The following is a 16,463-nucleotide window of genomic DNA, read 5'->3' on the forward strand; positions in this document are numbered from 1 at the left end:
CCAAGTTTCTTTATTCTACGCATCCTTTAAGACCATAATTATGTTATTCAAAGCGCAAGTCCTCCATATAGGCCATTTTATTTTTTAAGGAATTCGTATGATGTATCTGATACACTATTTTATTTTGTATGGTATACGCTGTTTTATTCAATAATTTTACGGTATTTTTATTAAAAGATTTGATCTCAAATATATCAATTTGTAACATTATAAAACAGTAATTAATTCATAGTTTTGTTAATTCAGTGGAATTTATTCATTACTTTCCAATTTGGGTTACGATAAACAAAAATTATGACAAATGAAGGTATACATTGCGCAAATCAAAAATAACTAGAAATTCATTCGTCTTCATTCTCTTCCTCTGCTACATCTGGCTCATTTAAACAATTTCGCTTGTTTCCACCTCGTAAGTTAAAAAAAAATGACTGCGAGCCGTTCGCACGTTCTATTGCAGAGTGCATCGAATCTGCTTCCATTTGTGTGTGTCCGCTTTGGAGGTACTTATGTAATTGTTATCGAATTAAGCTTCAAGGTATTGTTGATATAAATCAATAGAGTAGCAATGAACCTGCTTCTGTTTTGTCCCCCGCAGCAGTCTGAGTAGAGAATAACATCGGTTACCGATTCGTCTAACGAGTTCATCATTTTCCATATTGTGGTCCTAATTTCGTCCGATCCTCGTTGACCCTGATTTTCATCCCATAGAAAACAGTAACCTTCTCCACTGGCAATGTCGTAAAATGTGTTATTATACGTGGCGAACTTTCGACTGTAATACATCGCGCTTACGTTGCTACAAGGAGTCGTTAACACTGACTGGAGGTAAAAAGTAAACACTTTTAAATTACTGTTACTTTTAGCTGATTCCTTGTCAGTTTGCTTGTTAGTTCTTGCCTTTGTCTTATTTAAGATGTGTTCATCATAGGATTTCTGAAATGAGTCGGACGGTGGAAAGAATAATTATAATTCATGCAAAATATCCGGCGATAAACGTTTTCTTTAATGATAGCGTCCGGGTGGAGTTCTTTGAATAAATCGTACATTTTTGATATTGTTAAGTCGGAGGCAAGATAAAGTCGTTGACTTTTTGCTCGACTGTAATGGCTTTCGACGGCTGGAAATGACTCGATGTGCTGTTTGATATGCGCAACTGTCTCTTCGTCTAATTTTCTCTGGTGGCCATGTTGACCCCTCTTATCAGTAAATTCATTTTGGCACATCTTCTTGGCTAACACAGATATTGCGCCGTCTGACAAGTTCAAAGTATTTAAAAAAAAAAACTTCTTGCATACCTGTTTGGCTTTGAGAGTAGTCAAAACAACGTAAAAATCGCATAGGCTACTACTCTTGTAAATTTCTGATAAAACTTTCGAATTTGTATTGAAAATAAAACAGCTTATGTGGAGTATAGAAATGGTCGGAAATAGTGTACATTATTATAAGCTATTGTATGAGTTAAAGTTTTGATAAATTGTATTCATTTCTACAGGCTAAAATGGAGTATAATGCGCATACACTATTATTCTTTTAACAACTTTGCAGTGGCAATTTCAAGCAAAATAGCGCATATGAGCTTATACACTTATTGAACGAAATTTTTGAACATGAAATTATACACCATTTTTTCCAATGACATTTTGACCCACTTTGTGGAAGTAGAATTTGACGAAATTTTGACCAGACATAGAATCAATGATGGAGATTCTAAATATGCAATAAAAAAATAATGGCGTATGAGCACATACGCTATTGTTATATTTAGGGGACGATATGTTAGTGAGAAATACAAAATACTCGAATTAAATGAAAGTCACGTTAAAATGAGTTGCATCCGTAATAATCTTATCGCGCACGACTGCTTTTAAAGCTGTTGTAGAACATACATATGTATGCCTTATGAGTGGATACAACTTGTACTGACAAGAAGATAGCTAGTAATGTTTGTATTAGTCGTATTCTTTACTATAAATGTTGAACTCACGAGGAACTACCATCAGTTGGTGCTCAATGCGGAGCTTGTACAGTCAAATTTGCATATAGAACGGCGACAGAATCTACGACGAAAGTGTGAAGCAAAAAATGGCAGTGACGGAAGTTTTGTTGAGCATTATTTTGGCGGCCGTTGGCGCAGTCATTTATATAGCGCATCGTAACTTAACATATTGGCAACAGAGAGGCATCCCGCATGATTCGCCAAATTGGATTCATGGAAATCTACAAGGTGTTGGAAAGACCATGACTATTGCCGAAGCCGTTACTAAAGTGTACAGACGGCACTTGGGGTCGGGTCCCTTTTGCGGTTTTTACTTTCTACAAAAGCCGTCGGTCCTTGTACTCACACCAGAGTTGACCAAACAGGTGTTAATTAAAGACTTTAACAACTTCAGTGAACGTGGCTTTTATGTCAACGAGAAAGATGATCCCATAACTGGGCATTTGTTTTTGTTACAAAGTCAGAAATGGCGCGTGATGCGTAAAAACTTACACCCACCTTTACCTCTGGTCAAATGAAGTTCATGTTTCCTACTGTGGTTTCGGTGGCTGAGCAATTCGTTGAAACCTTAAATGGCGACATCAAGAAGAGTAGCGTAATTGAGATCAAGGAAATTTTAGCACGTTTCACCACTGATGTAATTGGATCTTGTGCTTTCGGCATAGAGTGTAACAGTCTCAAGAACCCTGATTCTATTTTCCGTCAAATGGGTCGTCGTGCTTTTACCGAACGTAGGCATTCTCGTTTCGTTCATAGCATGATATTGGCCGCTCCGAGTGTGGCACGATAACTTCATGCTCGTATAGTACCGGACGCGATAAGTGATTTCTTCTTCAACATTGTACGTGAAGCAGTTGATTATAGAGAGAAGAATAATGTGCAGCGTAATGATTTTTTGAACATTCTGATGGAGCTAAACAAAGGAAAACTAAAGTTCGACGATAAAAACGAGGAAAAAGGGCTTACGTTGGAGGAGATGACGGCGCAGGTGTTTGTGTTCTTTGTAGCTGGCTTTGAGACATCATCTTCGACACTTTCATTTTTACTTTATGAATTGGCCCTAAATCCAGACATTCAAAAGCGCCTACGTCAAGAAATATTTCAGGCGGTTGAACATCATGGCGGTAAGGTGACTTATGAATGTGTAAATTCGATGTCTTATATGAAACAGGTCGTAGCAGGTGAGTAATACAAAAGTGTATTCCAATTCAATACAATAACAAAACATACTTTCTTCTATTGTTCTAGAAACCCTTCGTAAGAATCCAATAGTACCACTTTTGCAGCGTAAGGCTATGGCCGATTATGTTGTGCCTGGACATCCAAACTATGTGATAGAAAAAGATACAACTGTATTCATACCAGTAATGGCAATGCATCATGATCCCGAGATTTACCCGGATCCCGAAAAATTCGACCCGGAACGTTTTGCACCGGAGGAAATGAAATCACGAGACTCCATCAATTGGTTGCCCTTCGGCGATGGTCCACGTAATTGTATCGGCTTGCGTTTTGGTCAAATGCAGATTCGCGTCGCCCTGACATACTTATTACGTAACTTTGACTTCAGCACCTCCCCGGCGACTGAGATTCCTTTGGTATTCAATCCCAAGCAGTTTATAAACGCTACCAAAAGCGGCATCCATTTGAAAGTACAGTCGATTTAAGGCGATGGATTTCTCTTCAGTTAATTTTTAGTTCAGAATTAAGGAAAACTCTAATTAAATCATTAAATTTAATATTTCGGCAAACTTGTTTCTCGATAAGCATGTGATTGCCCATGAATTGTATTAATATTGTGATATATTTATATGATGATATACGTATTAAGTTCACGTATCTCTTCTGATATTAATATCAAGAAGTATTCAACCAGTACTTATCAAGCTATCTGCGTAGTTTTTTTCATTCTTTATATTGGCGAAGTGTGAGAGACAGAAAGTGCATGTGAGAACCTGCTCAACATAAGCTTTCTACTGCTTGACTGCTCAATGAATTTTTGTGGCGTTAGTTCATCATTTGCTTTGGACGGAGGAATGCTCGTGTTTTAAGCACTCGTTCGTTCAAATGGCAATAACGCAAATTCTATTACTCATAGTCTTGGGGCTTGTGGGTTACTTTGCCTATTGGTTTCGGAAGCGCATGAATACTTGGCAGGATCTTGGCATCGCGTGCGATAAGCCAAACTATTTGCTGGGAAATTTGGTGGGAATGCTCAAAACACGTTCATTCGCGGATATAGGACGTTCCACGTATAGTAAATTCAAAGGTACGGGACCGTTTTGTGGTTTCTATTGGTTTCATCGTCCTGCAGTTTTTGTACTGGAAACCAGCCTTGTTAAAGCTATACTCATCAAGGAATTCAATAAGTTCACCGATCGCGGCTTCTATACGAATCCAGATGATGATCCACTCTCAGGGCATCTCTTTTCGTTGGACGGTCATAAATGGCGTGCCATGCGCAATAAGCTCTCACCAACATTCACTTCTGGCAAAATGAAACAAATGTTTCCGACAGTTACTAGAGTGGCCGCAGAGCTTGTGAATGTATATAATGAGGCCGTGAATGGTAAACGGCGGTCTACACTAGAAGTGCGCGATTCTCTTGGGCGCTACACCGCTGACGTGATTGGTTCATGCGCTTTTGGCATCGACTGTAACAGCTTGAAGAATCCCAATGACCCATTCCGTCAGATGGGTAGACGTGTGTTCACAGATCACCGTCATGGTCCATTAGCGATGGCATTAATTCTTCTATTTCCCAAATTGTCACGACGTTTACATATTAAAATAACACCCGATCACATAACGGACTTCTACATGCGCCTTGTTCATGAAAATATTGCATATCGCGAAGGGAATAACATTAAACGTCATGACTTTTTCGATATGCTGTTGGATTTGAAAAATAATAAAATGATGAAGTCAGAGGACGGTCAGGCAATGACGAATATAACCGTTGAAGAGTTGGCCGCGCAAGCATTTGTATTTATGGTAGCCGGGTTTGAGACCTCGTCGACAACCATGGGCTTTGCGCTCTACGAGCTGGCACAGCGTGACGACATACAGCAACGTGCGCGACAGGAAGTTGTTGAAGTACTGCAGAAACATAACGGTGAATTCACTTATGAATGTATGAACGAAATGGTTTACTTGAACCAAGTGATATCAGGTAAGTGCGCACTTATTCCCTTTAATGCAATTGGCTTAAGAATTCAATAATAATTCATGTCTCAATAAGAAACACTACGCAAACATACAATATTGCCCATGCTTGTGCGGGAATGTCTGGAGGACTATCAAGTGCCCGATCAACCCAGATATGAAATTAAGAAGGGCACGTTTGTGATAATCCCGGCTGTGGGTATACACTATGACGAGGATTACTATCCCAATCCGGAACAGTTTGATCCCGACCACTTTACGCCCGAAAAGGTGGCGCTGCGCGATTCCACTGAGTGGCTGCCCTTCGGCGATGGTCCGCGTAATTGCGTTGGGCTGCGTTTCGGTCTTATGCAGACAAGAGTTGGCTTGGCTTACTTGTTGAAGAACTTCAAGTTTAGTGTTAGCGAAAAAACACAGATCCCCATTAAATACAGCAAGGAATCTTTTCTGTCGTTGGCTGAGGGTGATATTTACCTGAGCGTTGAAAAGTTGGCTGCTTGAGCTGATCGAGGTGGTGATCTTTGGAAGTACAATTAAGTATAATTGAAGATTGATTACATTGTTGTATGCAGATGCTGTCAATTAAAGCGCAAACTTTCAATAAATATATATTATTTTAATTGCCAAGGAAATGCGAAGCTTTCGTTCTCATATTATTAGTATATTACTTTGTAAAACAAGTTTGTGGTTGACATTGCGCTCCATGTCATCTTTTATTTACAACTTGGCAGCAGTATTTCAAAAGCTTTGAGAACTGTTTGCCGTTGCTTACATTTTGTGTACGTTTGTATGTTGCTGAGCGTTGAGTGTTTGGTAACATTGTTCTCTCCTCATTCAGTAATAGTAATATTTCCATTAAGACAAATTGCACTCTTTCAAGTTGCTTACTGCTTTAGCTTTACATTATTTGTGAGAGGAGTCAGCTAGTTTGTTGAGAGAACTTCGTGAGAATACATGCGACTAAACTCAATAGACTTTGTTTAGAATTTAAAAAATTATAGATAAACAGTAAATTATTGATTTGTTCTCACTGGTGTGAAGTTCTCTGTGATAGCTTAACGCGTGCTTTAATCGTCTGGTTCATCAACGTATTATTTTACTCTGCAAAGCGAATATCTGTTAGCAAGAAGTAAACGACTTGAAATGTTGTCGCCTCCGAGCTAGTGCATCATGAGTAACGCCATTGGGACCATTAAATGTGACTATCTTTTTTGGGGGACGGATAGCGACTCTGAGTGGGGACCTTATTTGCATGTACACTAACAAGAATAAGACAAACGTTGACGGAAATTTGACACAGGGAGGGGAAGGACTGTCGAAACCGATACCCAGATCTGTCCCGGATGGGAATGCTGCTCCTGAGGCGACGGTACTGTCGCTGGCGAAATGCAGCAATACCGATACTCCAATAGAAATCTCTATCTTCATAAGCGGCGGAATTGCTAGCACTAGCAAAGGAACCTTTGCTAGACTCATGAAGGGCTCTACGGGAGACATAAGCAAGACAGCGATAGCTAGGAAGCTGAAGGCAGACCACCGCTTAGCACCCAAAATCGTGGAACAGCATGCTTATGCATTCGAGTGAGCCAAGAAGGGGCTGAGGGAAAGCGACGACGTTAGAGCAAGAACGGACGTAAGTGAAACCAAAGGTCGCATGAGGGAGAAGCCTCCCTTGGAAAAGAAATGCGGAATGGGGCTGCACCAACTTTAGCGAAATCATTAAAAACCCTGGCTCAACCTAGCTAGGCATGTTCGACCGCAGCACGGAGGATGGTGACATCTCCTGCGAGGAATGGAAAAGAGCAGCGGTGGCTATTACTTTAGTCTTCCTAAAGGTAGCCAGAGGAAAACCTGGGTCACACCCAAAAAGTGAGAATAGTCGTTAGATGTGCCAATGAACGATCGACTGTTCTATATAAGGAGGCAGTCTCTCGGGTGGGGTATGGAAGGGAGTCAAGCTGGAGGCTGCGGAAAGAGCCGATCTTCCGCTTTGCCATAGGTCTCGCGTCTGGTTCCCAGCTGAACCTTCTTCAGCGAGTGAAATTGAGGAAATCCTCAGATACAGCAAGTCGTCACTGTCAACGTGTGACTGTAGGGTAATAAAGCTGGAGAGAACCGAGGAACAATATAATTCCGAGTAACTTAAATATCGTAATTAAACTTTCAAGAGTTCGTTAGCACCCAACGCTACGCATAGTCTCATTCTTTGCAGCTCTCGAGATTACCCTTTCAACTATTCTTAGGTGTGGTCAGTACGGTAGAAATATGATTTTGATAGTGACTTTCAAAAATTATGGCTATTCCATACTCCAATAGAAGTTTAACTTACTCAATTCGAAAACAAATTACGTTAGATTTTTACCCGCAATAATCTTATCGCGGTCATTTATTGATACGTCCTACGGGTATAAATGTTGAACTCACGAATAACTACCATCAGTTGGTGCTCAATGCTGAGCTTGTATAGTCAAACTTGTATATCGAACAGTGAGATAGTCTACGACAAAAGTGTTGAACGAAAAAATGGCAGTGACGGAAATTTTGTTGAGCATTATTTTGGCGGCTGTTGCCGCAGTCATTTATATAGCGCATCGTAACTTAACATATTGGCAACGGAAAGGCATCCCGCACGATTCGCCAAATTGGATTCATGGCAATCTACAAGGTGTTGGAAAGACTATAACTTTTGCCGAAGCCTTTACTAAAGTATACAAACGGCACTTGGGGTCGGGTCCCTTTTGCGGTTTTTACTTTCTACAAAAGCCGACGGTCCTTGTACTAACACCGGAGTTGACCAAACAGGTGTTAATTAAAGACTTTAACAACTTCAGCGATCGGGGCATGTATGTCAACGAGGAAGATGATCCCCTCACTGGGCATTTGTTTTTGTTAGATAGTCAGAAATGGCGCGTAATGCGTAATAAACTCACACCCACCTTTACCTCTGGTCAAATGAAGTTCATGTTTCCTACTGTGGTTTCGGTGGCTGAGCAATTCGTTGAAACCTTAAATGGCGACATCAAGAAGAGTAGCGTAATTGAGATCAAGGACCTGTTAGCACGTTTCACCACTGATGTAATTGGATCTTGTGCTTTTGGCATAGAGTGTAACAGTCTCAAAAACCCTGATGCTATTTTCCGTCAAATGGGTCGTCGTCTCTTTACTGATCGTCGTCATTCTACTTTCGGTGATACCATGATATTGGCCGCTCCGAGTGTGGCACGAAAACTTCATGTTCGTTTGCTACCGGACGCGATAAATGATTTCTTCTTCAACATTGTACGGGAAGCAGTTGATTATAGAGAGAAGAATAATGTGCAGCGTAATGATTTTTTGAATATTCTGATGGAATTAAACAAAGGAAAATTAAAGTTCGACGATAAAAACGAGGAAAAAGGGCTTACGTTGGAGGAGATGGCGGCGCAGGTGTTTGTCTTCTTTATCGGTGGCTTTGAGACATCATCTACGACACTTTCATTTTTACTCTTTGAGTTGGCCCTAAATCCAGACATTCAAAAGCGCCTACGCGAAGAAATACTAGAGACGGTTGAAAATCATGGCGGTAAGGTGACTTATGAATGTGTAAATTCGATGCCTTATATGAAACAGGTCGTAGCAGGTGAGTAATGCAAAAGTGTATTCCAATTCAATACAATAACAAAACATTCTTTCTTCTATTGTCTTAGAAACACTTCGTAAGTATCCAGTATTACCACATTTGCAGCGTAAGGCTATGGCCGATTATGTTGTGCCTGGACATCCAAACTATGTGATAGAAAAAGATACAACTGTATTCATACCAGTAATGGCAATGCATCATGATCCCGAGATTTACCCGGAACCCGAAAAATTCGACCCGGAACGTTTTGCACCGGACGAAATGAAATCACGAGACTCCATCAACTGGTTGCCCTTCGGCGATGGTCCACGTAATTGTATCGGCTTGCGTTTTGGTCAAATGCAGATACGCGTCGCCCTGACATACTTATTACGTAACTTTGAATTCAGCATCTCCCCGGCGACTGAGATTCCTTTGGTATTCAATCGCAAGCAGTTTGTAACCGGTACCGAAAGCGGCATCCATTTGAAAGTACAGGCGATTTAAGGCGATGTACTTCTCTTCATTTTATATAGTTAAAGGAAGCCCTAAAAAAAAACTTATTTCTCGATGAACATGTGATTTCGTCTGAATTATATATATTTATGCTTATGTGTGACTAAAGAAAAGTTCAGGGATCACTTCTGATATAAATATCAGGACGTGGCCAACAAATCAGTCTAACTGCGAAATCGTTTTTTTCTTTGTATTAGCGAACTGTGAGAGACAGAAAGTTCATGCGAAAACCATGTGCCCTTAGCATGATCAATATAGGCTTTGCGTTCGACGGAAGAGTACTCGTGTATTAATCATTCTTTCGTTAAAATGGCAAGAACGCAAATTCTATTACTCATAGTTTTGGGACTTGTGAGTTACTTTGTGTTTTGGTTTCGGAAGCGAATGAATGTATTTTTTGTTAAATTTTTTAATCATAAACACATACACACGCGATTTCTTTAATCCTGGGATAATCGCTAACTCTTGAAGTTCATAGGAGTTGTATTTTTCCTCTGCTGGAGTAGTTTTCTTACTTATAAACAAATCGATTTTCTATTTCAAGAAAGAACACTTTGTCCAGTTAATCCGTATGTTGCTGCTCTTGTTAACACAGTTCTTAATTTGTCAATGCTTTCCTCAATGGTTTGTCCAGGGATGATAATGTGATCCATATAAGTTAGTACAATTTGCTCAAATCTCTGATTATTGATGAAATGAGTCAACAAATATAGCTGGTGAATCAGGAAGTCCAAAGGGTACGAAGTTAAATTCATATTGCCCTCCATATGTTATAAAAGATGTGTATAGTTTTGAACACTCATTCACGAGAACGTGAAAAAATCCGTTGGCAATATCTAGAGTGGGGAACACACTATTCCTTTGTAATTTTTCCAACACATTATCGAATAGTACCATTGGAAAATTACCGCGTATTGTCTTTTCGTTTATTTTTCTAAAGCCAGAGCAAAGCCTTTTTGTACCATCTTTTTTGAAACAACTGGAGAGGCATACTCAGAGTTGGTTTGCGAAGTTTACTTTCACTCATCGAATTATTTATTTCATAATTTGTTACCTTCTGATCTGCGCATGAAACACGTCTTTGTGTTTTGTAAACAGGAGTGTCAGCTGTTACCAGAATCTTCATGTGCATAGGTGATTGCTTTATTGCTTTAAAGCCGAGAACCCTACTTAAGACTTTATTTGCATATTCGTTTTTTAAATTTCCTAAATCAAGATCCAGCATCGAATTGGTACCTTTTTCTGCAAGGGCTACGCAAGGTGCAGCAAATTCAGTTAGACCCAAATTACTATCATTTGCGCTGCCCTCTTCTTCCTTTACTTTAAGCCCCTTATCTACGAAATCGCTTTCGTTTTTACTTTGACATCTCCCTAAGCTATCTTCATTATTTAAACTTTCCAGCTCTTTCCTGCCGAAAAAAAAATGTTTACGCTCTTCAAAATATCATTTACTATAATTCGCCTGTCAGCCCAGTAACATGGAAGACCACTATGAAATGAGTCCCATACACTTCGATATTTATTTCAAAACTATCTGGTGTACATACTTCACTGTTTTTAATCCATCCCACTATCGAACGATTATCGCTAAGCTTTGAAATCCTTAAACGCTTAAACATATCACACCTCATCGAACTCACGTTAGCTCCGGTATCAATTGGAACACTGATTACCAAGTCATCCATCATTGTTGGCTTGAAGATGGCACTCTTACTCTAAACACTGAAAGAGCTACCGCGTCTTGAGTCTGTTTCATATGCATGTCGGCTCTGCGATCGCATTCATATTGACGATGGTCTATCAGTCCGTACTTGAAACACTTTATGTGCTTTATTCTCACAATTGAAACACTTTCTTTGGAGCCATGGTTCTACTGCCGTTGCTATGCCATTTAATGATTTCTCTCTGCTTGAGGGTTGTCGACAATTATGTGCTCTCTCTTGGAGCTTATGAATTATTCGTGCCTGATATATTGATCCACCAATAAAATACTAAATTAGACTCTCGTAATTTAAACCCACTGGCTCCGCAATTTCTATCAAAGCGTACAAATATTCGCGAAAACTTTTATTATTCTTATTACGACGATTCTGTAATGATTTCTGTTTGGCTACGCACAAACAATTTGGATGTCCCTTTAAGAAGTTGCTTTGCAAACACAAATTGTTGTAAACTACCATTCATCAGCACTCAGCTTATCTGCACTTCCTTTCACATCCCTCAGTGTGAATTGCGGATTGAACACTATACAGGGTTTGTCCGGAAAGTAATAGGACTGAGTCGATTTAAAAACATTTATTGAACCAATCGTTACAAATCTTTAAAAACTTTCAAAGTAGGCACCTTCTGCGTCGATGCAGCACTGCCAGCGCGATTTCCAAGCATTGAAGGCGTCACGGAAGGCATTCTACGGGATAGCCATGAGAAACGAGGTGCATGCTGCTTAGATCCCCTCTGTCGTCTCAAAATGCTTTCCTTTCATTGGCCTTCGGCAGAAAAAAGTCCGGAGAGACCTGTGATTACGTTACTCAAAAATTGTGGGTCACTAGTGTGAATGTTCAAATTTTCTTGGCACACTTCCACTCGCCGCAATTTCTGGTCATCAGTGAGAACTTTTGGGGCCATCTTCGCGTACACCTTGCGCATGTTCAAGTGTTCTGCAACAATGTCATGAACCACAGATTTTGATAAATTTAACATCTGTGAAATTAAACGGATACAAATCGACGGTATGAGTTCAAAACTTTGCGACCTCCTCCCGGACCTCCAAAAAGGCCTGGGGCCACCAAAACAAACTACTTCTTGCTAAAGCAACATCTGGGTGAGCCTGTTTGTCATATAAAATGTCTCTGTCGTCGATTTACCGAGTTTCACCCAGCATTTAACCGCGTATCTCTGCACTAACGAACGCTGCATTTCCGGCTTGCACCACTCTCTCTCTCTCTTCAAGAGCTCGGAGACAGCTGACCAGCTTGCCGTTCGTTAGCTAGGAACGACCTCTACCGAATCCAGTCGATGCGCGCACGCTCCGAAGGACAGTCGCGGCAGAAGAAAATCAAGAGGTAGGTGTCTCTACTATTGCTTAAAATTCAATAAAATATGCATACATACAATATGTATATCGTATGGACTTTACATTGACATTACTTGAACAAACTTATACCAATTTATACAAAACATATGTACATTTTTTGTTCTCATTTCATTTCTTCAAGATTTCATACATAAATTCTTCTTCTTCTTTTTTCATTCATTTGCCTCATAACATTTTCTCCCTTGCCGCCGTCGGTTAAATCGTTGCAGCTGGTCACTTCTTTTTTTCTGCATCTCCCCTCCCTCGACATTTGAATTGTTGTACTTTGTGATTCTAATACTATGTTTGGACCGACAACGAAAACATGTTTTTGTTGGAAACTGGTTTTTGTGGTAAAAACACAGTTTTCGCTGAAAACTACTTGAAAACCTACATTCCACTCATTATAATCGGTGCCTGCTCTAGTTTAATCGATTTTATTGGAAGACATATTTTGCCGGTCTTAAGTTGTCACTTGATATTTGTTTACATTCCATATACAAATACAGCTGTCACTTGATATTGTCATATTAGGGGGATTCTCTTGCTCTTGCAAAACCCTTGCACTGTGCACGAATTGCTGAATTTTCTTCTTGGTGCAACGGCACGACAACAAAGGCCCGCAAAATATTATTTGCAATGGCTGTAAAATATGTCAGACCAACCCCATGTTTATTTTCGTGCCGTCATATATCACTAAATTCTGCAATGGGTGCTCTCTTGGCCTTGCATATTTCGGTATAAGATTTTTGCATTTTGTGTCATCGTGCAATCTAGCAAGAGCAAGAGAGTCCCCCCATTGATGGTTGTCAGTGAAAACTCATCGAAAACACACATTGTCGGTCCGAACGACTAAGATTTCACAACCCACAAATGTGTTTTCAATATCGAACCGAAGATAGTATTAGCTCAATAGCCGCTCCACATGAAAATTCTCTGAAGATGGCCAAATTGATGTGTTGCATGATTCTCGCATACTCAGCTCGCTTACGCTTTCGTCAAAATTTCGTTGTTCTTGGAAATTTAAATTTCTATAATAACGGCCACTGTGTTTTCTGGAAAGATTGAACTTCTATCAAAAGAAAAACTTAAATTCAATTTGCAATATTTAATTTGTCCAGCAGCTGTTGATGCCGCTGTCTGCCTTTTTTGACTTGGTCCACTCAACCACTCAACTCTACTGTATTGATCGAATATTGCTCGAATTATATATATTATGTATGTAGTTTTTTTCGGAATTGCAATAAATTTTGACCCATAGGTTCCACTCCCACTTAAATAAGACGAATAGAATTCCGAGTGATGCAAGTATCGTAATTAAACTTGTAAGTGTTCGTTGGCCTCTGCTCAGCACGGTAACAAAATGATTATCTATGTACAAAGTTAACTGCAAATGACTTGCATAAATATAATTATGTGTATGTACATATATGGAGAAGCTACCGCGAGCTCTAATTCGATAGTGTGCGTGAGCATTATGCATTTTTATACTCTCGCAATACTCGTATGTTGCTGTAGAATATAATGGTTTTGTTTACCTAACGCTTGTTTGTAACAACTAAAACTAATCGAAATAAGACGAGTAGAATTCCGAGTCATGCAAATATCGTTAATTAAACTTGCAAGAGTTCGTTGCACCCAACACCATGCACATACATGAAATGCTTTCAATCTAAGGGTCACCCGAGATTTCCCTTTCAACTATTCTTAGGTGTGGTCAGTACGGTAGAAATATGATTTTCATAGTGACTTTCAAAAATTATGGCTATTCCATACTCCAATAGAAGTTTAACTTACTCAATTCGAAAACAAATTACGTTAGATTTTTACCCGCAATAATCTTATCGCGGTCATTTATTGATACGTCCTACGAGTATAAATGTTGAACTCACGAATAACTACCATCAGTTGGTGCTCAATGCTGAGCTTGTATAGTCAAACTTGTATATCGAACAGTGAGATAGTCTACGACAAAAGTGTTGAACGAAAAAATGGCAGTGACGGAAATTTTGTTGAGCATTATTTTGGCGGCTGTTGGCGCAGTCATTTATATAGCGCATCGTAACTTAACATATTGGCAACGGAAAGGCATCCCGCACGATTCGCCAAATTGGATTCATGGCAATCTACAAGGTGTTGGAAAGACTATAACTTTTGCCGAAGCCTTTACTAAAGTATACAAACGGCATTTGGGGTCGGGTCCCTTTTGCGGTCTTTACTTTCTTCAAAAGCCGACGGTCCTTGTACTAACACCGGAGTTGACAAAACAGGTGTTAATTAAAGACTTTAACAACTTCAGTGAACGTGGCCTTTATGTCAACGAGAAAGATGATCCCATAACTGGGCATTTGTTTTTGTTACAAAGTCAGAAATGGCGCGTGATGCGTAATAAACTTACACCCACCTTTACCTCTGGTCAAATGAAGTTCATGTTTCCCACTGTGGTTTCGGTGGCTGAGCAATTCGTTGAAACCTTAAATGGCGACATCAAGAAGAGTAACGTAATTGAGATCAAGGACCTGTTAGCACGTTTCACCACTGATGTAATTGGATCTTGTGCTTTCGGCATAGAGTGTAACAGTCTCAAGAACCCTGATGCTATTTTCCGTCAAATGGGACGTCGTCTTTTTACCGAACGTCGTCATTCAAGTTTCGTTGATAGTATGATAACGGCCGCCCCGAGTTTGGCACGAAAACTTCATGTTCGTGTAGTACCGGACGCCATAAATGATTTCTTCTTCAACATTGTACGTGAAGCAGTTGATTATAGAGAGAAGAAGAATGTGCAGCGTAATGATTTTTTGAACATTCTGATGGAGCTAAACAAAGGAAAACTAAAGTTCGACGATAAAAACGAGGAGAAAGGGCTTACGTTGGAGGAGATGACGGCGCAGGTGTTTGTGTTCTTTGTAGCTGGCTTTGAGACATCATCTTCGACACTTTCATTTTTACTTTATGAATTGGCCCTAAATCCAGACATTCAAAAGCACCTACGTCAAGAAATATTCCAGGCGGTTGAAAATCATGGCGGTAAGGTGACTTATGAATGTGTAAATTCGATGTCTTATATGAAACAGGTCGTAGCAGGTGAGTAATACAAAAGTGTATTCCAATTCAATACAATAACAAAACATACTTTCTTCTATTGTTCTAGAAACCCTTCGTAAGTATCCAATAGTACCACATTTGCAGCGTAAGGCTATGGCCGATTATGTTGTGCCTGGACATCCAAACTATGTGATAGAAAAAGATACAACTGTATTCATACCAGTAATGGCAATGCATCATGATCCCGAGATTTACCCAGAACCCGAAAAATTCGACCCGGAACGTTTTGCACCGGAGGAAATGAAATCACGAGACTCCATCAATTGGTTGCCCTTCGGCGATGGTCCACGTAATTGTATCGGCTTGCGTTTTGGTCAAATGCAGATTCGCGTCGCCCTGACATACTTATTACGTAACTTTGAATTCAGCACCTCCCCGGCGACTGAGATTCCTTTGGTATTCAATCCCAAGCAGTTTATAAACGCTACCAAAAGCGGCATCCATTTGAAAGTACAGTCGATTTAAGGCGATGGATTTCTCTTCAGTTAATTTTTAGTTCAGAATTAAAGAAAACCTTAATTAAACCTTTAATTGAATATTTCGTCAATCTTTTTCTCGGTAAACATGTGATTTCATATGAATGTATTAATATATTGATATACATATGTATTTATGTTTATATGATATATGTGCATTAAAGGATATAAATATCTGAAAGTGCCCAACCAGTACTTATCAATCTATCCGTGTAGTGTTTTTCTTTTGTTATATTAGCAAACTGTGAGGAACAGAAAGTCCGTGTGAGAACGTGTGCATTAAGCAAGCTCAACAGGAACACTCATGTTTTAAGTCTTCGTCTTAAGTATTCGTTCGTTCATTCGCGGATGTAGCATGTTCCACACATAGTAAATTCAAATGTACGGGACCACTTTGTGGTTTCATATGGTTTCATCGTCCTGAAGTTTTTGTGCTGGAAACCAGCCTTGTTGAAGCTATACTCATCAATCAGTTCAATAAGTTTCGTATCGCGGCTTCTATACGAATCCAGACGATGTTCCGCTCTCAAG

At 39.7% G+C, this 16,463-nt stretch overlaps 3 protein-coding genes and 1 pseudogene across 4 annotated transcripts; all 4 read left to right on the forward strand.

Moving 5' to 3' along the window:
- The first annotated feature begins 1,986 nt into the window (after positions 1-1,986).
- On the forward strand, positions 1,987-3,886 carry LOC126756137 (cytochrome P450 6a2-like; annotated as a pseudogene).
- Positions 3,887-4,011: 125 nt separating this feature from the next.
- Positions 4,012-5,766, forward strand: LOC126756132 (probable cytochrome P450 6a21). Its single transcript, XM_050468977.1, has 2 exons — positions 4,012-5,168; positions 5,238-5,766. Exons 1-2 carry the CDS (start codon positions 4,064-4,066, stop codon positions 5,660-5,662), a joined length of 1,530 nt encoding a protein of 509 aa, XP_050324934.1. The 5' UTR covers positions 4,012-4,063; the 3' UTR covers positions 5,663-5,766.
- Positions 5,767-7,581: 1,815 nt separating this feature from the next.
- LOC126756136 (probable cytochrome P450 6a21) lies at positions 7,582-16,139 on the forward strand. Of its 2 annotated transcripts, XM_050468983.1 has the most exons (3): positions 7,582-8,780; positions 8,848-9,257; positions 15,913-16,139. In XM_050468983.1, the coding sequence occupies exons 1-3, from the start codon at positions 7,685-7,687 to the stop codon at positions 15,919-15,921; spliced, it is 1,515 nt and encodes a 504-aa protein (XP_050324940.1). In that variant the 5' UTR covers positions 7,582-7,684; the 3' UTR covers positions 15,922-16,139. The 2 variants fall into 2 exon arrangements, with proteins under 2 accessions (XP_050324940.1, XP_050324938.1); XM_050468981.1 differs by lacking the exon at positions 15,913-16,139 and having other exon boundaries at positions 8,848-9,388.
- LOC126756135 (cytochrome P450 6a8-like) lies at positions 14,238-16,139 on the forward strand. The gene is made up of 2 exons (XM_050468980.1): positions 14,238-15,435; positions 15,503-16,139. The coding sequence occupies exons 1-2, from the start codon at positions 14,340-14,342 to the stop codon at positions 15,919-15,921; spliced, it is 1,515 nt and encodes a 504-aa protein (XP_050324937.1). The 5' UTR covers positions 14,238-14,339; the 3' UTR covers positions 15,922-16,139.
- Positions 16,140-16,463: the final 324 nt, after the last annotated feature.

Source organism: Bactrocera neohumeralis, chromosome 4 (genome assembly GCF_024586455.1).
Source record: "Bactrocera neohumeralis isolate Rockhampton chromosome 4, APGP_CSIRO_Bneo_wtdbg2-racon-allhic-juicebox.fasta_v2, whole genome shotgun sequence".
Classification (NCBI taxonomy): Eukaryota; Metazoa; Arthropoda; class Insecta; order Diptera; family Tephritidae; genus Bactrocera; species Bactrocera neohumeralis.